This window comes from Mizuhopecten yessoensis, unplaced genomic scaffold (genome assembly GCF_002113885.1).
Source record: "Mizuhopecten yessoensis strain PY_sf001 unplaced genomic scaffold, ASM211388v2 scaffold10431, whole genome shotgun sequence".
In the NCBI taxonomy this organism is placed as follows: Eukaryota; Metazoa; Mollusca; class Bivalvia; order Pectinida; family Pectinidae; genus Mizuhopecten; species Mizuhopecten yessoensis.
In genome coordinates, this window is record NW_018408543.1 from 142,827 (window position 1) to 165,107 (window position 22,281).

At 37.5% G+C, this 22,281-nt stretch overlaps 1 protein-coding gene across 9 annotated transcripts in view; it reads right to left on the bottom strand.

The window, feature by feature from the left end:
* Nucleotides 1–22,281, bottom strand: part of LOC110460550 (dedicator of cytokinesis protein 4-like) — a 154,779-nt gene that overhangs the window by 85,949 nt on the left and 46,549 nt on the right. For all 9 annotated transcript variants that reach the window (XM_021513520.1, XM_021513521.1, XM_021513525.1 and 6 more), the window contains 16 exons: nt 19,103–19,158; nt 18,584–18,686; nt 17,660–17,808; nt 16,506–16,626; nt 14,454–14,605; nt 11,534–11,618; nt 11,140–11,200; nt 9,300–9,368; nt 8,810–8,882; nt 8,026–8,144; nt 7,359–7,487; nt 3,695–3,819; nt 2,607–2,705; nt 1,939–2,002; nt 1,166–1,272; nt 353–527 (listed from right to left, as the gene is read on the bottom strand). In XM_021513520.1, the coding sequence (XP_021369195.1) occupies nt 353–527; nt 1,166–1,272; nt 1,939–2,002; nt 2,607–2,705; nt 3,695–3,819; nt 7,359–7,487; nt 8,026–8,144; nt 8,810–8,882; nt 9,300–9,368; nt 11,140–11,200; nt 11,534–11,618; nt 14,454–14,605; nt 16,506–16,626; nt 17,660–17,808; nt 18,584–18,686; nt 19,103–19,158 (1,687 nt within the window). The remainder of the gene's footprint in view (nt 1–352; nt 528–1,165; nt 1,273–1,938; nt 2,003–2,606; nt 2,706–3,694; nt 3,820–7,358; nt 7,488–8,025; nt 8,145–8,809; nt 8,883–9,299; nt 9,369–11,139; nt 11,201–11,533; nt 11,619–14,453; nt 14,606–16,505; nt 16,627–17,659; nt 17,809–18,583; nt 18,687–19,102; nt 19,159–22,281) is intronic.

Sequence of the window (22,281 nt, forward strand, 5' to 3'; positions counted from 1 at the left end):
TTAGTTAGCTCAAAACTCACTGGTTTTTTGTTTACTTGGTGTGAGCTCACTTGTTTGAGTAAATTAGGTTTATAACTCACTTGTTTGAGTATATTTGATAGTAAACTCATTTGTTTGGGTATATTTGATAGTAAACTCATTTGTTTGAGTAAATTTGATAATGAACTCATTTGTTTGGGTATATTTGACAGTATAAACTCATTTGTTTGAGTATATTTGACAGTAAACTTATTTGTTTGGGTATATTTGACAGTAAACTCACTTGTTTGAGTATATTTGACAGTAAACTCATTTGTTTGAGTATATTTGACAGTAAACTTACTTGTTTGAGTATATTTGACAGTAAACTTACTTGTTTGAGTATATTTGGTAGAGCACAGCTGAGTTTTCACAGTCAGTTTCTCCCTGGCACTTCTCTTGTAGGGCGTATTGCTGGGGAACACAGACATTCTGACATCTCCCATGTCGTCATATAAAAATGGTAGTCCACAATACTTCTTGAATACCACCTTACTTATTTCCTCACACTGTGGACAAATACATTGCTCCAATAAATGTCTAATTTAACCTTGTACCTGGTATATTCTTCAAATTTAACCTTGAATCTAGTATACAGAGTATAAATGACTAATTTAACCTTGTACCTAGTACAAATGACTAAGGACTATGTATGGTTAGGGCCTTTTTTGGCCCCCAAATGCATCAAAATTCAAAACCTTTAAAAGAACTTTAAAATGACTGTTTCTTTTATTCCAAAATCTTCCCAAACACTGTCATGAAAATATTTATTTGTATTTCTAATTATTGTTGCCATGGTAACAAGTTCAAAATTGCATAAATTAGAACAAATTGAATATTCAGTGAATTTTGTCATATTTTGAATAGTTTTTCTCCTGGAAACTGTAGAGCGCATGCTTGAACAAACTCAAAATCAAAGGATAATGTGTAGGCACCTGTAATACATCTTTAGGAGAAATATAAAGTTTGTTCAAGAGTGCGCTCTATGGTAACTAAGAGAAAAACTAGGCAAAAACCTGTCAAAATGTACTGAATATTCAAATTTCATTAATTTATGCAAATATTAACTGGTTACCATGGCAGCTATTACAATAGGCTTATTTAAACTTTCATCTAGTACAAACGACGACTAAATTTAACTGCATACCTGGAATATACACAGGTCATGTGACCCATCCTGTATAACAATATCCTTGTCATCAGTTACACATAAGAAAGCAAATCCTACTAATTTCTTGTTTTCTTTTCCTCTAGCTGAAACAAATGAAAAATACATTAATTTTCATTTAAGTGTTCAGTTGTTGTTGTTTTTTTCAGCATAATAAAGCCTTATCCCTTTCTGTAACGTGATTTGTCTAGCATGGCTTTCAAAACGATTGTTGAAACAACATGATCAGAACTACTAGGTTTTTCTACATTGAGGTATTTCATAAATATCACTGCTTTGTTATTTTTCTCTGGAATTTGTTTTAAATTACGGCCAAGTTGATCAAAGCCTGGTTAGCTAATCATCAAGGTAATGAAAAAACTAAATCTGTTATACATTGTGTTAACAAAGTTATAAAATTTGAACTTAAATTATGTGTAGAGGAATTCAGAAAAATTGTCGTCTGAAGACGGAAACATCAAAATATTTTTGAATTTGCAGAAATTTGCAGAAATCACCTTTCGAAAACTTCAATTAGCGACTTGTTAAGTTAGTGACCATAACAACCAAGCCCTGATATATTTTGAATATACAATCCTAATGTTAGCCTTTTCTGTTAAGTTGTTTACTAAATAACTCATTCACTCCTACATATTGGACTTGGCCTGACCCAGTCTTTGATTTGGTAAGGTTCAAATGTGACTTTAGGGGTGAATGGGTTACAGCTAAACAGTTGCCATCAGTCTGATACGATCAGTACTAATACTACTTACTTGAACAATGATAAATATCAAATCTAATTCGAGACTTTGGCAGCATTTCCATCGGTACAGATAACTGAAACCAAAAGAAATATGTAAGTCAAGTGGCTGTTTGTTATCCATAACATGACATTTTTGAAAATTAAATTAAAAAGTGTACTTGTGTAAGGGTCAGCATATTCTACTACTGTAAAAACAGTAATTTTCGTTGGATGTTTTAATTTCGTTGATTTTGTTAGTAATCTTTAACCACAAAGTAATAGGTACACAAAGTAATTACAAGTTTTATATAAAGCAATTCTCTGTTTTAGTGGGTACTCGTAATCCCCAAATTCATGTACCCACATTAGGGTGTTTTGCCAAGAAACCCAGTAATTTGCGCCCAATGAAATATCTGATTTCACAGTAAGTAACTTCAGCAATATCACTAAGTAGCTGTAACACAGCAGCCTCTCCTTCTCACACCTTCACAGTAAATCTACCAGGAATTATTCGGGAGATAATTGTACCATAAGTGTACACATTAATAACACAGAGTTAAGTCTCATATTAGCCGAACATGTGTCTTCTAAACCACAAGACCAATAGTCAAATCCTACCAGTGAGTTACAATGAATTGGTGAGTTGTTATTATGTAATGCCTTGTAATGTAATTTCAAAATTGAGGTATTTGTTCTTACCCGCACTGTTTCATTCCACTGTGGACTGTTGTCATGGTAATAGATTGTCGAGTAAAAATTGGTTTGAGGTTTCTCTCCACATCCGAAGCTCATGCAGTTCTGGAACAAATCAGTGTAGAATAGTCAGGTTTTTGTTCACACAAGTACAGTAATAGTATTGTGTGTCTGCTGTGTATAAGGTAGTCCGAATTATTCTGACGTTTTATCGACTTTTTTCATATCGGTCTGTCGTCGATAAACGTCAGAACTCCGGCCCTCTATAATATGCGGGAAATATGCGAAGCGCGCCCGGAGCGCACTTCAAACTGATATTTTAGAAACAAATCATCACTTTCACACACATGTCGCACATGGATCGAAAGATCTATTCTTTATGCACTAGGTGGTATCAATAACATGTTTCAAAGATCATTACGAAAAGTATTTTCCAACGTTTTCTATACCAACCCATGTTTTTTATGGAAATTAGGCCATGAGAAATGTCACATGACTTGACGAGATCTCGCGTTACCGAAGGTATTTCCCAACGTTATGACGTAGGCCGGCGAGATTTTAGTCACGTGGCATTAGAAGGCGGGGCTATCAAAAAACTAGAGTAAAACAGAGTAAGTTTGAAAAAATATGTTTTTAGTGATTGTATTGGTTGTTTGAGGCATGTTATGTATGTTCATCTTGTGCATAAAGAATAGATCTTTCGATCCATGTGCGACATGTGTGTGAAAGTGACGATTTGTTTCTAAAATATCAGTTTGAAGTGCGCTCCGGGCGCGGGTCGCATATTTCCCGCATATTATAGAGGGCCGGAGTTCTGACGTTAATCGACGACAGACCGATATGAAAAAAGTCGATAAAACGTCAGAATAATTCGGACTATGTATAAGGTAGATCGAAAACGAACTTCAACAGATACACGATTGTTTCAAAGGAATAAATTACAGTCAATAAAAATATGAAAAATAAATAAATATCCTCTCGTGTATGTGAAACAAATCATGGAGACTTTTTAAAATAAAATAAAAATTATCCCCCCCATAGGAACAGTGATTTCTTCTGGTATGTTGTGTTTTGTAAGTAGGAGCTACACGTACCTTGATTTCAACTCCCTTCGAGTCAAAGGCAGTCACAACAATTTCTACATTCTTCTCCGATTTTTTCTTGCCGCGTTCATACTCCCCACTGACCAAGGTCAGGTAGATATCGTTTCTCATTTGACCTGGACAATAGGAAAAAATCTCATGAGGTTGTCATAAATATATAGAGACAAAACAATGTCTTGTAATTAGGTCTTCACCAACAGGTACGGACAGGTAAACTTTTGTTACACGGTCATGAATACAAAAAACAACCAATATGGACAGAATTCTCATTAACATGTTCATAAAGATTGAGAGGTATCATGATGTTACGACAGAAAAGCTACATTTATCAATCATCGTTAAATAGTTTTATCACACTTTCTAATACACAGAACTGTTTTAGTACTTCTTAAAGAACAACATTGCAGCAATACTAGGTCCCGGATGGGTCGATTTTGACCTGTTGTATCAAACTTTTATTAGAAATAATCATATTCACAAAATATTATATATATATCATTTTTTTTTCAATATAAAAACAAAACAAAGATAAGGAAAACAAAAACTAAAAACTTTGATCAAAAACATCATTAACCCTTTCACCGCTGTAGACCATAATGGACTCATCCATATCAATGCAGGGTCATTAATTTTATCATTTATATATTTCACTATATTTGAAAACAGTTTCCTGAATTTGACTTGGACAAAACTGATTTTTCGTCATTAACAACATGGACCTGTATCCTGTTTTACTTGGGTTGGGGAGGAGAATTAACAACATGGACCTGTATCCTGTTTTACTTGGGTTGGGGAGGAGAATTAACAACATGGACCTGTATCCTGTTTTACTTGGGTTGGGGAGGAGAATTAACAACATGGACCTGTATCCTGTTTTACTTGGGTTGGGGAGGAGAATTAACAACATGGACCTGTATCCTGTTTTACTTGGGTTGGGGAGGAGAATTAACAACATGGACCTGTATCCTGTTTTACTTGGGTTGGGGAGGAGAATAACAACATGGACCTGTATCCTGTTTTACTTGGGTTGGGGAGGAGACATTGAACAATGACAATGAGTAAAGCTAGTACGGAGATAAAAATGTATGGCTTGTGAACAAAGCGAGCAGATTCCAATTCACTATAACCTCATTACAATACTCTGTAGATTAAGGGTGTTTATACTGAAATATTTGATAAAGCTATTGCAAGATAAAAGACAAAGAGCTATGTTTGAGAAACAAATGTGTACAGCACTATCACAGTCAGATATCAACCAATGGTCAAAAGCTACACACATCAACCAATCAAAACATCTGTTAGAAAGGAAAAGGGAAAGGACAAAAAATTACAACAAAACGGTAAGGTTGACTAAATTTATCAACAGAATGTCAAAATGTTTGTATTATATAAACAAGAACACTTCAGCAATGGTACAGATTAACTGACAAAAATATTGTATAAATACTGTACAAAACCTGGTCAGTTATATACCATAAATATTCACATATTGTGCACACTCGTGTATATAATGATCAGGTACTTTTGGGTGATTTTTTTTTTTTTTAGATGTCAAGCTGAACTTAAAGAGCCAACCAGGTAGGTCACTAATGATGGTAAACTAAGTAAACACATTCGCCCAGATATTTCATTTTGTTGGGAAAATATTTTATTTTCCCCTAAAAAGTGCACACTATATGCGGAAAATTACGGTATAGGTATGTATCATCCTTATAAAAGTATGGTATTAGTATTATAATAATCGAAGAAAAAGTAATGGCTCTGAAAACATCAGGTTGTGATATTGCTGATTGGAGTCAACTTGAACTAGTGGACCTCCTCTGACTAAAAATGAACTGGACATGTCTGCACAACTAGGCAAATAGGTACACTTACACACACAAAAACCAGTTACAATATTGAAATATCATGTGATGTTTTTGTATTTATTTACTTCTTTTTTATTAAACTGCTGTGGTGGATTTCAGGAGAGTTATCTCCCTTGGACCGCGCCGACACGAGATCTCGTCGAGCTATGTGACAACCTGGCTGTGACGTATTGGCGCGGTCTCTTTACATCCTGACTTCAACTTGTACACACATGAGTGATTTTCCGCCGCCTATTCTCATAGATTTTGGGACCTGAGAGCAGTACCCAACTACATGTTGTGACGGTGTGCAATAGCACACACCGAAATCACGACACTGCTCATACTGATAATAAAAAGATACTCCTATATTTATAAGCTCCTACACAGTTTGAAAATAGACATCATGTGTTCTAGACTGATGTTCTTCCCCTGAAAATATATTTTCATTCTGACACACATTTACTGTATATTCAGGCTGTTAATTGTGGCAATCAGATGTTTCAAATCAAAAGTCATGCAAGAAGATCTGTATTTATACTTATGTTGTCGATAATGAAATTGAGGTCTGATGAAATCTCTGTCCCGCGATGTTGATCGATTAAACATGATCTGTACTAAATTTAGAAGGTGGTTAGCCAATCAGAGGCATGGATTGTTGTTCCAGCTATTTCTAACAACGAATTATCCAGTTATCATTTGTGGGTTGCTTGATGTAATCTGCCAATCCATAAATAATTAGCATTGTTTAAATTTTCTTCCGAGGCTTAATTGGTGCATTTGACGTACCATTTAAATGTTAAAATATGTTAACAAATAAGATTTTCTAGACATTTATTAATGTTTTACTATATACTGTAACAACTTTGATTGAATGAGGGATTACATTTGACTTGAAATTTTTCTTTTGGCTCATATTTTACACCGAAGATTTTTCAAAAAGAGAGGAGACCAGTCAAGTTTTGCAAACATTAAATGTTTAGATTGCCATCACTATAAAGGCAGGTGACAAAGTTTCCTGGCATTGAATTAACAGAATACTGAAAATGGAGCTGACATCAAACATGGACGACGAATAACAACACCATAACTTTGTATCAGTGACAACAGAACAAATAAAAGACACATAAAAGGGGAGATAACTGGGATCTACACATACCATTGGCAGCTGACTCCACATAGAGAGCTAATGTAAAACATAGTTATATCTTACTACAGTGCAACACACTGTTAACTAGTTACAACTTGTAAATAAACTGTTCTATCAGTACACACATAATGATGATATTGTACACAAACTATTCTATCAGTACACACAAAACAATGACACCATACAAACTTTCTATCAATGCACACATAACAATGACACTAAACACAAACTGTTCTATCAGTACACTCATAATGATGACATTGTACACAAACTGTTCTATCAGTACACACATACCAATAAAATTGTACACACACTTTTTTTTAATAGAACAAACATATCATAAATTTATTTTCAAGGAAAAGTAGAAATAAATTTTCTAAATTTTAAGCAAGATTAGCAAATCTTCCCATTACCATAAGCCAGTGTTATTTCAAACATATTTGAATTCATTCGTTCATTCATTAAATTGTGAAAGAGACATAGTTAACTTAACCAGAAATTTAAATACTTTACATGGCAACAAACTGGTAAAGGTATCTTGTTGAATTCTACCGGTCTTATTTTCATTACCTGGGTTTATTATGAGATCGGTAAAGCTGTCTTATTTCCATTACCTGGGTTTATTATGAGATCGGTAAAGCTGACTTATTTCCATTACCTGGGTTTATTATGAGATCGGTAAAGCTGAGTTTGGGTATCAGAGTCACTCCTTTGGAAAACAAGATGGCCTCCTCTGTTTTTATTGCCTGTAGGTCACCTTGGAACATTTTGAATGAAAATGTAACACCTGTAGAAAATGAAAAATAAAAGGTCTAGATTAGTCCTAAACACAGGTAATAACGAATGCTACAAACTGCCTATATATCTAAGTGCAGATAGTACCTCAATGTGGGTTTGTTCTGTACCAGTTTGTATGTTTTCTCTATCACAAAGGCGCTGACTGGAATTCCATATATATATATAGCTTCTCACAAGACAATTCCTCTGTTATATATAACTAAGTACAAATAATATCATGCAGGATTTATGTTTACATTTCTCATAGGGAGTTTGAAGAATAAAATTTCAAAAAGACCCCACTTTTTTTTTCTTTTTTCTCTCTCAATATTTCCATTTAAACTTTGCAAAATGACTCCATTTAATTTGAAAGGACCTCATGTATGACATATGGAGTAATAATACTGTTATATATGAATTTAATATGTAATACATATATATAGGATATTAAGTAATATGAATATTATGAAAGCAAGTCTTTAGAAGTTTTCATTTCATGGATCTGTGACATAAACACATGGGTTGAGATGGGAAATATACTGTGTTACCTAGATTGAGCCTGTCCTCTTTAAAGCTAGCCCCTAGTCTGTTGCCCTGCTTCTCCTGAAGGGCCTTCTTGATCAGGTTCTCGTGTTGGTCAGGGAAGGAGTTCTCACTGTCCACACAACTGGGTTAGATTTAAAGAAAAAAAATGAGTTTTGATATAATCAGTACACAGAAATACAAGAAGCCCAAGGGGCCTGTAGGTTTTCATGTGTTTTAAAGTTGCCTTTCTTTCACAAACTTCCTACGATTACATTTCGTCAAGCTGCAGTCTAAATATCATAGCTTCAGGCATTTTGGTTCTTTAGAAGAAGTTGTTTGAGCATTTTAACAAATCTGATCCCTGCGACCTTGGTTATGGGTCAAATGGTTATTTTCAGATACTCTGTGACGCTCCATACATGCAAGCTACTAGCCCCATAATATGACACTAGGCCATATGATTCTTAAGAAGAAGTTGTTCAAGTGTTTTAACAAATTCGACTTGTGACCTCAAATATTGGTCAAGGTCACTCAGGTTTACAAACATTGTAGCACTTGATACTGGCAATCTTTAACAAGTACATGTATAAACAAATCTAATTTTACTAAAATTGAACTTGACTTTGGAAAAATATACATTTATAATTGTTGAAGGTATAATAAGGCAAAAGTTTCATGAAAATCAGTTTTTGTTATATAGGGAACACTATAGTCTGGTATGAAGTCAAAGCTGACTTAAGACAGGTTTAACTTAGTATATGTTGTATAGTTTTAAAAGGATAGCGTTTGATACAGGAGAAATTTTACCTTGTGACCTTCATCATAGTTTCGTATTCCTTCTCTGTCGAGGACATGTGTCTCACCTCCTCAACCTTTAAAACTGGAATATAAAATGGCTGTATATGCAAAAAAAGTTCATCAACAACACAGTGTGTTTCTGTAACATACTGTTTTGTTTATATTCTGTAAAATGGTCAGCATTACTTGTACTAAAATACACAACAACTTACAGTATATTTCTATCATTCACTATTTTCATATACATTCTGTGCAGTATTATTTAATCTGCAATATCTTTGACAGACATAATACTAAATAATAACGGTATATATTAAGTGCAAATGTTCACTGATTTTGCTACCGGCTAACACAATTAAAGCAAAAATAGGAATGCATCAACAGCTTGACAAACAGCATTGTCAATGTGAACATTTGTTTCCTCATAATAGTTTGTAGAGTGAAAATGAGAAAATCTCTGCAATCGGTTTTTTTCACTTTTACAGAAAGGTGTGCCTACTTCCTACTCCAAATGGACGTCTGTATGTGCGTCCCGCGCCCTTCTGTTGTGTTGTAGCCAACATCTTACCTGTGGAGAGAAAAGATTCATCCTCAATACTGGTAAACCTCTTGTCAGTTAAAAATAAATACTGTTTAACCCAGTTATATTATACAAAATAGTAGTTGCTAATATAAATGTTAATTTGAACAATCTGAGCCAATATCAGCAAAATTCATGTCGAACAATCATGTATGATATACCAGTTGGTTTGTGATATTGCAGATGCTCAATGTATCAAGAGGCAGAAAGTGAATTAAGACCATAGTATCAGATTACTCCGACTCATACTTCAAATATTGTTACTTTAAGTATTCAAAACTTAATATGCTGGAATAATCCAAAATGAAGTTAAAGATAAAGAAACAGTATTTCATTTATCACTAGATGGAAAATCATTGTTTTAACCCTTTCACCCCTATGTAACTTCAGTAGACTCTGCCATGCATTGATATGGATGAGTCCATTATGGTCTACAGTGGTGAAAGGGTTAAATGACAAAATAATGGTTCAATGGTCAGTGGTTTACACGGACAGATATTTTTTATGTATCAACAACTAAACCCCACCAGCAAACTGAGAACCACTGCAACTTCATCTGATTGGCACAATAAACTTCCCACCATGACCCTATAAGCCTATCAGTGTAGTGTGGACTATAGAGAAAACATAATTTGCTGTAGTTTCGTGTATGTGAACAGCCCTTGGATTAACCTACCAACCAAAAATATAACTTTAAATCAATGACTGCAACAACTAACTACATATGAACGTTTCTGATCGCAAACTCTTGGGATCTTTCAATCATACTAATGACTCAATGTGTTTTACTGGCTTTAAACTATTGCCTATAAAAATATTGATTATATTAAGTGATATATATATATTGTGTCTGGGGGGTCCACAATTCAGTATACTTAGTGGCATCTCACCTTACTACACACAGTCAGGTTAATTTACAGGTAATGTTGTGCTGTAACCACACAGTCAGGTTACTTTACATGTAATGGTGTGCTGTAATCACACAGTCAGGTTACTTAACAGGTAATGTTGTGCTGTAACCACACAGTCAGGTTACTTTACAGGTAATGTTGTGCTGCAACCAAACAGTCAGGTTACTTTACAGGTAATGGTATGCTGTAACCACACAGTCAGGTTACTTTACAGATAATGTTGTGCTGTAACCACTCAGTCAGGTTACTTTACCTGTAATGTTGTGCTGTAACCACACAGTCAAGTTACTTTACAGGTAATGTTGTGCTGTAACCACAGTCAGGTTACTTTACAGGTAATGTTGTGCTGTAACCACACATCCAGGTTACTTTACAGGTAATGTTGTGCTGTACCCACACAGTCAGGTTACTTAACAGGTAATGTTGTGCTGTAACCACTCAGTCAGGTTACTTTGCAGGTAATGTTGTGCTGTAATCACACACTCAGGTTACTTAACAGGTAATGTTTTGCTGTAACCACTCAGTCAGGTTACTTTGCAGGTAATGTTGTGCTGTACCCACACAGTCAGGTTACTTAACAGGTCATGTTGTGCTGTAACCACTCAGTCAGGTTACTTTGCAGGTAAGGTTGTGCTGTAACCACACGCTCAGGTTACTTTACAGGTAATGTTGTGCTGTAACCACACCCTCAGGTTACTTTACATGTAATGTTGTGCTGTAACCCCACAGTCAGGTTACTTAACAGGTAATGTTTTGCTGTAACCACTCAGTCATGTTACTTTACAGGTAATGTTGTGCTGTAACCACACAGTCAGGTTACTTTACAGGTAACATTGTGCTGTACTTACCACATCTGTATATTTTGATGACTATAAACAATGTTTTGTTCAGATCTTCTGAAGATAAGTCCTGTAATAAAATTTAAACAAATTGATAAATGAACAATTTAACAGTAAAAAGTATTATTTCATCATCAAACCTTTTCTTAACAAAAGTAAATACAGTACTAGTCAACAGAAAACACTAAGGTCATTCACAAAACTACACAAATTGATATGAATCTTTTAAATTAATTTTAGTATCAAAACTGGAGCATTGAAATATTAATGATGTATAAAATCAATGTAATCCCTGCAGGACTTAAAGAGTAGAATGGTATTGGGACCTTTTAAAAACATATTTCAGAAGCCATGTTTATGTATGATTATGACCTTGGAAGTGAAGGTCCCGCCATCTACTTACTGTAAACAGACCGTAGTATCCATTATCAAGTTTGTCTGTGTCCTGAGCCAAACCGTTCTTGTTCACACACACTTCAAACTGTTCACTGTAAATAAAATATTTCAATTTTAGATTTAATTTATTTTAAGAATAAATATGGTATAGATTTGAAGGTGTTGCTATTAACAATTTTTACATGTTCAATTCATAAATATTTCTCCTTTTTTATTCTTCCCAATCTCTCTCTCCTAAATCTACTATCTTTTCTGGTATCTCCTGATAAGTTTGCCTTCTTCCGATTCCTCTTAGCAAAACTTCATGATTTTCATCCTGATACATGCAACCACCATACATGTAGTTTCCAGACTAAGGAACTAACTAACCAAATCCTTATTATCTGATAAACTTCCATTTCCCAGTTACATTTCTGATAAACTTGTGTTCCAAACTTTTCTACCTGATATGCATTTTCCGGTTTTCTGTCAGACAAACTCATACACTCTAAATTTAAAAACCTTGTGCTCCCCTGAGTTTTCTTCCCGTTTAACTTCTGCTCCCCTCAGTTTCTTACCCATTTTACTTGTCCTCCCCTCAGTTTCTTACCCATTTGGCCTGTGCTCCCCTCAGTTTCCTACCCGTTTGGCCTGATCTCCCCTCAGTTTCCTATCCTTTTAACTTGTGCTCCCCTCAGTTTCCTACCCTTTTAACTTGTCCTCCCCTCAGTTTCCTACCCTTTTAACTTGTGCTCCCCTGAGTTTCCTACCCGTTTAACTTGTCCTCCCCTCCGTTTCCTACCCATTTGGCCTGGGCTTCCCTCAGTTCCCTACCTGTTTGGCCTGTCCTCCCCTTAGTTTCCTCCCCGTTTGGCCTGTCCTCCCCTCCGTTTCCTACCCATTTGGCCTGGGCTTCCCTCAGTTCCCTACCTGTTTGGCCTGTGCTCCCCTTAGTTTCCTTCCCGTTTGGCCTGTCCTCCCCTCAGTTTCATACCCATTTGGCCTGTGCTTCCCTCAGTTCCCTACCTGTTTGGCCTGTCCTCCCCTCAGTTTCCTACCCATTTGGCCTGTGCTTCCCTCAGTTCCCTACCTGTTTGGCCTGTGCTCCCCTTAGTTTCCTACCCGTTTGGCCTGTCCTCCCCTTAGTTTCCTACCCGTTTAACTTGTCCTCCCCCTCAGTTTCCTACCTGTTTGGCCTGTCCTCCCCTCAGTTTCCTACCCATTTGGCCTGTGCTTCCCTCAGTTTCCTACCTGTTTGGCCTGTCCTCCCCTTAGTTTCCTACCCGTTTGGCCTGTCTTCCCCTTAGTTTCCTACCCGTTTAACTTGTCCTCCCCCTCAGTTTCCTACCCGTTTAACTTGTCCTCCCCTCAGTTTCCTACCCATTTGGCCTGTGCTCCCCTCAGTTTCCTACCCGTTTGGCCTGATCTCCCCTCAGTTTCCTATCCTTTTAACTTGTGCTCCCCTCAGTTTCCTACCCTTTTAACTTGTGCTCCCCTCAGTTTCCTACCCGTTTAACTTGTCCTCCCCTTAGTTTCCTACCCGTTTAACTTGTCCTCCCCTTAGTTTCCTACCCATTTAACTTGTCCTCCCCTCAGTTTCCTACCCGTTTAACTTGTCCTCCCCTTAGTTTCCTACCTGTTTAACTTGTCCTCCCCTCAGTTTCCTACCCTTTTAACTTGTCCTCCCCTCAGTTTCCTACCCGTTTAACTTGTCCTCCCCTCAGTTTCCTACCCGTTTAACTTGTCCTCCCCTCAGTTTCCTACCCGTTTAACTTGTCCTCCCCTCAGTTTCCTACCCGTTTAACTTGTCCTCCCCTCAGTTTCCTACCCGTTTAACTTGTCCTCCCCTCAGTTTCCTACCCGTTTAACTTGTCCTCCCCTCAGTTTCCTACCCGTTTAACTTGTCCTCCCCTCAGTTTCCTACCCGTTTAACTTGTGCTCCCCTCAGTTTCCTACCCGTTTAACTTGTGCTCCCCTCAGTTTCCTACCCGTTTAACTTGTCCTCCCCTTAGTTTCCTACCCGTTTAACTTGTCCTCCCCTTAGTTTCCTACCCGTTTAACTTGTCCTCCCCTCAGTTTCCTACCCGTTTAACTTGTCCTCCCCTCAGTTTCCTACCCGTTTAACTTGTCCTCCCCTCAGTTTCCTACCCGTTTAACTTGTCCTCCCCTCAGTTTCCTACCCGTTTAACTTGTCCTCCCCTCAGTTTCCTACCCGTTTAACTTGTCCTCCCCTCAGTTTCCTACCCGTTTAACTTGTCCTCCCCTCAGTTTCCTACCCGTTTAACTTGTCCTCCCCTCAGTTTCCTACCCGTTTAACTTGTCCTCCCCTCAGTTTCCTACCCGTTTAACTTGTCCTCCCCTCAGTTTCCTACCCGTTTAACTTGTCCTCCCCTCAGTTTCCTACCCGTTTAACTTGTCCTCCCCTCAGTTTCCTACCCGTTTAACTTGTCCTCCCCTCAGTTTCCTACCCGTTTAACTTGTCCTCCCCTCAGTTTCCTACCCGTTTAACTTGTCCTCCCCTCAGTTTCCTACCCGTTTAACTTGTCCTCCCCTCAGTTTCCTACCCGTTTAACTTGTCCTCCCCTCAGTTTCCTACCCGTTTAACTTGTCCTCCCCTCAGTTTCCTACCCGTTTAACTTGTCCTCCCCTCAGTTTCCTACCCGTTTAACTTGTCCTCCCCTCAGTTTCCTACCCGTTTAACTTGTCCTCCCCTCAGTTTCCTACCCGTTTAACTTGTCCTCCCCTCAGTTTCCTACCCGTTTAACTTGTCCTCCCCACAGTTTCCTACCTGTTTAACTTGTCCTCCCTTTAGTTTCCTACCTGTTTAACTTGTCCTCCCGTCAGTTTTCTACCCGTTTGGCCTGTCCTCCCCTTAGTTTCCTACCCATTTGGCCTGTGCACCCCTTAGTTTCCTACCCGTTTGGCCTGTGCTCCCCTCAGTTTCCTACCTGATAAATTTGCGTTCTCTGGCATTGTACACAGACAGGTAGAGGACAGATTCCTCCATAATGGCACACTGTGATGATCTGAAGTTGATAAGGAGATGGTACAGCCCCTCCCCCCTCATGCCAGTAGCTTCATTGCTGCTCCGCTTCTTTGGCTACAACATATACAGAATCATACCTAAGCTTCAAACATGGCAAAGATTCACACATGTACAGCATCATTTTGATTACTTTCAAACAGCTCTTCATAAAAACAGTCGGAGCGCCAAGAGAGATAAATACTGATAAATCAAACAAAAAACCATCTCCTAGTATACCACAACAAGAGGCCCAATGGGCCTGCATCGCTCACCTGGTATTAATCTCACACTTGTAATCTTAAAAGTGGACTAAAATACAACTCCAGGCAGAATATCAGTGTTTGATTCACAAGAACCTATTAAAAGATTTAAACATGAAGCATGTGTCCTTGAATGTCGAACAAGGACATTAGGTTGAAAGTGGGTCAAGGTCATTCATTTGAACAAACTTGGTAGCCCTTTATCCCAGCATGCTACAGGCCCAATATCAGTACCCTTGGCCTTTTGGTTATTGAGAAGAAGTCGTTTGAAGATTTTAAGACACCTGACCCCAGTGACCTTGATAGTGGATCAAGGTCATTCATCCCAGCATGCTACAGGCCTAATATCTGTACCCTGGGCCTTTTGGTTATTGAGAAGAAGTAGTTGGAAGATTTTAAGACATTTGACCCCTGTGACCTTCAAAGTTGGTCAAGGTCATTCATTTGAACAAACTTGGTAGCCTGCTACTGGCCAAATATCATCATCCTGCGACTTTTGGTTTTTCAGAAGAAGTTGTTTAAAGGTTTTTAACATATTTGACCCCTGTGACCTTGAATATAAATAAAAGTCATTAATTTGAACAAACTTGGCAGCCCTTCTTCCTAGCATGTTACTGGCCAAATATCCTTATCCTAGGTCTCTTAGTTATTCAGAAGAAGTTGTTTAAATTTTTTTAAGATAATTGACCCCGTGACCTTGAAAATAGATGAAGGTCATTCATTTGAACAAACTTGGTAGCCTGCTACTGGCCAAATATCATCATCCTGCGACTTTTGGTTTTTCAGAAGAAGTTGTTTAAAGGTTTTTAACATATTTGACCCCTGTGACCTTGAAAATAGGTGAAGGTCATTTATTTGAACAAACTTGGTAGCCCTTCATCCCAGCATGCTACTGGCCAAATATCATCATCCTGCGACTTTTGGTTTTTCAGAAGAAGTTGTTTAAAGGTTTTTAACATATTTGACCCCTGTGACCTTGAAAATAGGTGAAGGTCATTTATTTGAACAAACTTGGTAGCCCTTCATCCCAGCATGCTACTGGCCAAATATCATCATCCTGCGACTTTTGGTTTTTCAGAAGAAGTTGTTTAAAGGTTTTTAACATATTTGACCCCTGTGACCTTGAAAATAGGTGAAGGTCATTTATTTTAACAAACTTGGTAGCCCTTCATCCCAGTTTGCTTCTGGCCAAATATCATCATCATAGGCCTTTTGGTTATTGAGAAGAAGTTGTTTAAAGTAAAATATTGATGCCGGACGGACGGACGGACGGACGGACGGACGGACGACGGACGCCGCACCATGGCATAAGCTCACTTGGCCCTTCGGGCTTTGAGTTGAAATGAAATTTGGATTTCGGTTGCACAAATTAAATATCAATAGATATTTTTAGATTTTTTTTCTCTCAAAAATATCCTCGATTTGCATGGTTCATTGTATTGGAAAGATGGGATTTTCTCAGGATCTTTTTGTACACAGAACTCGAGGACAGATGAACATATAACTACTTAGTTGTAATAAATTTTATAATTCATAAAAGATGCAAAGTAGTTATTTGTCCTGCTATATGAGTTGATAAGGAAATCAATCATCAAGAAATTATTAAATGAATCAACATCGACCACAATGACCATCTGATGGAGGTCAATATTTTGAATTTGAAGTAGTCTGTACTGAACAGATAGACAAAATAGATGAAGGGGCAGACAACTCACCATATTCGAGGTAGTGTTTGAAGCACTCTTTGCGTGGAGTCTGTAAAGCCCTGTCACACTATATTGGTCAGGATCTACTTGTTCCCCTTCAACTCGGGGTACCAAGTCCATTCCTAGTTTTCTAAAATAGAGATAATTTAATAAAGATAGAAAACAATCTACAATATTACTTTCTTGATAGTAGCAGTTTCCCTTCAACTTGTGGTACCAAGACCATTCCTAGTTTTCCAAAAGACAGTTAAGAATCTTTAATATTACTATTTAAGTGTCCCCATCTTGCTGCCACCTACCCTTCTCCCCTACTTCATAACCTTCCCCCCCCCCCCCCCTTCCCCCCCTCCTCCAAACCCTCCCCCCCCCCCCCAATTACCTCCCCTTCTTCATAACCTTCCCCCGCGAATACCTCCCCTACTTCATAACCTTCCCCCGCGATTACCTCCCCTACTTCGTAACCTTCCCCCGCTATTACCTCCCCTACTTCATAACCTTCCCCCGCGAATACCTCTCCTACTTCATAACCTTCCCCCGCGATTAACTCCCCTACTTCATAATCTTCCCCCACGAATACCTCACCTACTTCATAACCTCCCGACATGATTACCTCCCCAACTTCATAACCTTCCCCCACGATTACCTCACCTACTTCATAACCTCCTAACACGATTACCTCCCCAACTTCATAATCTTCCCCCACGATTACCTCACCTACTTCATAACCTCCCAACACGATTACCTCCCCAACTTCATAATCTTCCCCCACGATTACCTCCCCAACTTCATAATCTTCCCACGCGATTTCCTCCCCTACTTCATAACCTTCCCACGCGATTACAAGTGCTACTGGTTCTTATCTCCCTCTTCAATTCAGGGAGCGTTCCTCAAACTGTTACTTACTCATTCCTTAATATTATGAGGGTGACCCTTCCGGAGTAACTTACCTATCCCCTCCCACTCCATTCCAGGAGTGTTCCCCTGTCTGCTACTAACCCATCCCCCCAGTCTATGAGAGTGGTGACCTCCTGTACTTACCCATCCCCCCAGTCTATGAGAGTGGCGATCTCCTGTACTTACCCATCCCCCCAGTCTTTGAGAGTGATGATCTCCTGTACTTACCCATCCCCCGATCTATGAAAGTGGTGAGCTCCTATACTTACCCATCCCCCCAGTCTATAAGAGTGGCGATCTCCTGGCGCAGTTCCTTGGCCTGTTCATGTGACAGGGCAGCACTGATGAGCTTGCATCTTAGAGACAGCAGGTGTAACATAGCATTCCTGATCTCCTGTACTGTTATGTTTGACTGACCCTGAAAACACATGTTTACAGCCTTCTGTTATTGAAATCCAGCATTACGTATACATGTACTCCATTCTTTTTAATTCAAAAAAAATAAAATTGTCATCTATTCCAATATGTAATGCATATGGAAGTGTTTTTTTCCACCGTTTTAGTTTTCATCTTTTTTCGTCCTGTAATGAAGGCAAATTTATCATTCTAATTCATTTGAGATGAAACACGGCATCTGATGGGTCAATCAAAATCATTTGCAACGGTATAACCATGATAATAATTACCATCTGCAAGTTTCTCATTTGCATATAAAAGCATGGATGGCGATTGTTTATGACATCATTGACCCTGACCGACCCTGACACTTTATGAATTCATTTTTCATGACGTCACAAATTGGTGGTAGAGTGACCAAGATTTTAAAGAAACAAGAAACGCTAAAAAATATCTTAAAATTTGATGTTGCTTTTGGTAGTTTTAGTAGAATGGGGAATGTATTTTGAAATTTGCAGCGGTATATCATGATTTTACTGTCCTTTATTGAGTTAAAATTGAGTAAAACAAATATTAGCGACAGTTTAATAAAAATTTGCCACAAGTCTCACTATAAAGTAGGGTTATCCCCTAATTAGAGCAAAATTAGTAAGTATATGTAACTTTAAATAAACGCAGTAAGCAAATGTAAAGAGCAAAATATCATCAGAGCAAAATTTATTGGCATAGGGTAAAAGTTTCCCGGTATACAGTATATTTATAGCTGGATTATCACATATGACTATACTATACCGTACCCATTTGATAAAAAGAGATTTCCACATGGTGTACCACTCTCGTAGGACGTAGGTGACCTCCTTTACCATGGGATCCTCCATAGGCGTAATCGTCTCGCGGGGACTGAAAACAAATAGAATCATTGCTCTTATTGAATTGATGTACAAGATGTCTTCACAGATATGTCTGACACACCAAGAGAGGTTGAAGTGTTGAAATTGATTACCATATTTTTTGACATTGACATATTAAACCTTAACTGTTTATTTAAAGTAATGCACCTGTGTAATATAAATGACTAAACCTGCACTGTTTGTTAGTAAAAAACACCTTATAATTTAATACAAGAGAAGCATTAAAACCTTAACTTACAATTAAAACCTTATACCTCGGATCGCACATGTTAGGATACAAGGGGAGACAACTCATTCTTCCATCATTCATAACTGAACTCACATTCTATGATGTGAAGTAAGGGAGACAACTTACCCTTCATTGTCGACCTTGCACTATGATGTGAAGTAAGGGGGACAACTTACCCTTCATTGTCGACCCTGCACTCCTTGATGTGTATCAAGGCTGCTGGAAAGATTCCCTGCAAAATAAATAAGAAACAAATTTGTCATCATAAATCAGGACATTTTGTACTTCTATCAACTTCCATACTATTTTCCTTGAAATTTTGAAGACACATTTGTGTGTTCCCACAGATAGTAAAATCACTTTGTTACAATTGTTAATATGACATCATTAAAATCAAATTACTCGTTGTATCCAGTCTCGTTAGAAGTCATTACAGTAATTATTAGAATTAAAATCAATGTAAGTCATGCAAGTCATAGATTTCATAATGACCCCCATTACACCGAAAGACCACAACAAGACAGGGTTTCCCTTGTATTCTGAAATGGTTTTAGATTCTAACTTGTAGGTTACAATCAGACACGACGCTGTAACAATATGATAGCAACAGTACAAATACTCATTTCACATATACAATGTCTTTTTACAATATGTTTTTGTAAAAAATTAAGAAATGGCCATGATTAAAAATACTACTACATTCAGCATCAATCATTACATTTGTGAATGTGAATATCAGTGAAAAAAATAGCATAAAATGATGATGTGAGTCTACCACTGTTGTCAGGGAATGTACTGTATATATACTCCTTGCAGTTAAAATACACTATATCAGCTATGAGTGGGCGTTCCCCTGATGGGATCTTATGTAATCATTGGAAAGTAATATCAGGGGACAGCACTATATACGGAACGGAATGGCACTTGTAGCTTTGTGTAGGAGGCAACAGTTAACTACAGTAGATAAACCCTAAATCAATATGTGGCACACCAAAACAGTCCACTTCCGTAGCCCCCAGGTGATCACTATCCCTGTCGTACAATCCTAATATCTATACGCTAGGAAAACAATGTTTGATTGGGTTTGGTGCAAATACACTACAGCAACCCAGCCAAGCCTGAATGAGGTATGGCGTGGAGACACACACCAAATCACAGCCAATCACATCACATCAATTAGATGTAGCATCCTCCATTATTAATTTGATTATATTCAATTTTTATTATTGATAATCTTGTATGTAACTGATTGATTATGCTTGTATATGTAACTGATTGATTATGCTTGTATATGTAACTGATTGATTGTGCTTGTATATGTAACTGATTGATTGTGCTTGTATATGTAACTGATTGATTATGCTTGTTTATGTAACTGATTGATTGTGCTTGTATATGTAACTGATTGATTGTGCTTGTATATGTAACTGATTGATTATGGGATAAATGTTAAAATAATTTTAAGTTGTGTGTCTCTCTTGTTGGAAATATAAGAAAGTTTGAAATTATAGTTTTAATTAAAAGATTTTGGAAGCTTTGAATCTGTATATCTATTTTTTCTTTTCACTGGTAGTACAACTCTTTCTAGTCTGTGAGTTGTAAATTAACTCTAAACAAAGTTGTTTTTATGAAAGATAATACTAAGTTTGAGGATTTTCAAGATTCGAAAATTGCATGCTGTGTCATTTCCAAAGATACTTAAGGTTCCTACAGTTGATCAATTAACCATCTTTTCTAATTTGGCATCAATTAATTTTATTTAATGAGTACCGGTAGGTTATTTTTGTTTCTTTTTAGACATCAACCAATCACTTCTAAACATTGTAAAATAAAACAAGAGGCCCAATGGGCCTGCATCGCTCACCTGGTATAAAACTAACACTTGTAACCTTAAAAGTGATCTAAAATAACAGGCAAAATATCAGTATTTTTGATTAAAATTCATTCAAAAGACCCTGTTATTTATTTTTTTTAAACATTTCCCCCCTGTGATTGAAAGTCGAACAAAGTCATTATGTTGAACACATTGTATAGCCTTTCATCTCAGGATGCAACTTGCAAAGCATAAACATCCTGGGACCCATGGCTATTCAGAAGAGGTTGTTTAAAGATTTTAAACAAATTTGCCCCTTGTGACCTTGAATATAAGTCAAAGTCATTCACTTTGACAAACAAAGTAGTCCTTGATCCCAGCATATGCTACTGACTAAATATCAACATCCTGAGCCTTTTTGTTATTCAGAACAAGTTGTTGAAATATTTTGAACATATTTGACCCCTGTGATCTTGAATATGGGTGAAGGTCATTCATTTGAACAAACTTTGTGACCCTTTATCTCAGCATGCTACTGGCCAAATATCATTATCCTGGGCATTTTGGTTATTCAGAAGAAGTTGTTTAAAGTTTATAAACATATTTGACCCCTGTGATCTTGAATATGGGTGAAGGTCATTCGTTTGAACAAACTTTGTAGCCCTTCATCCCAGCATGCTACTGGCCAAATATCATCACCCTGTGCCTTTTGGTTATTCAGAAGAAGTTGTTTAAAGTTTTAAACATATTTGACCCCTGTGACCTTGAATATGGGTGAAAGTCATTCATTTGAACAAACTTTGAAGCCCTTCATCTCAGCTTGCTACTGGCTAAATATCATCACGCTGGGCATTTTGGTTATTGAGAAGAAGTTGTTTAAAGGTTTTTTAATACAATTGACCCCTGTGACCTTGAATATGGGTGAAGGTCATTTATTTGAAAAAACTTGGTAGCCCTTCACTAAAGCATGCAACTGGCCAAATATCATCTCCCTGGGCATTTTGGTTATTGAGAAGAAGATGTTTAAAGTTTTTGACATATTTGACCCCTGTGACCTTGAAAATAGGTGAAGGTCATTAATTTTAACAAACTTTGTAGCCCTTCATCTAAGTTTGCTTCTGGCCAAATATCGACACCCTAGGCCTTTCTGTTATTAAGAAAAAGTCGTTTAAAGTTAAATATTGACGCCGGACGCTGGACGGACGGACGTACCGACGGACGGACGGACGATGGACGCCGCGCCACGGCATAAGCTCACTTGGCACTTTGTGCCAGGTGAGCTAAAAATGAAAATCAGCAAACATAAAAAACAGACTATGTAAAATATGAAATAACAAGAGGCCCAAGGGCCTTAGCGGTCACCTGAGTTATATCATAGGTACTGGTAGCTTTATTTTATTGTTTAGATGTGATGTGGAAATCAGCATGTAAACTAAGTGAAATACAATACTTGTCATGTCATCAATGGATAAGAATTTGAAAATATTGGTAAATGTTCCCTTTGGGGCCCCGCCCTAGCCCCTGGGGATGGGGCAGGAATCC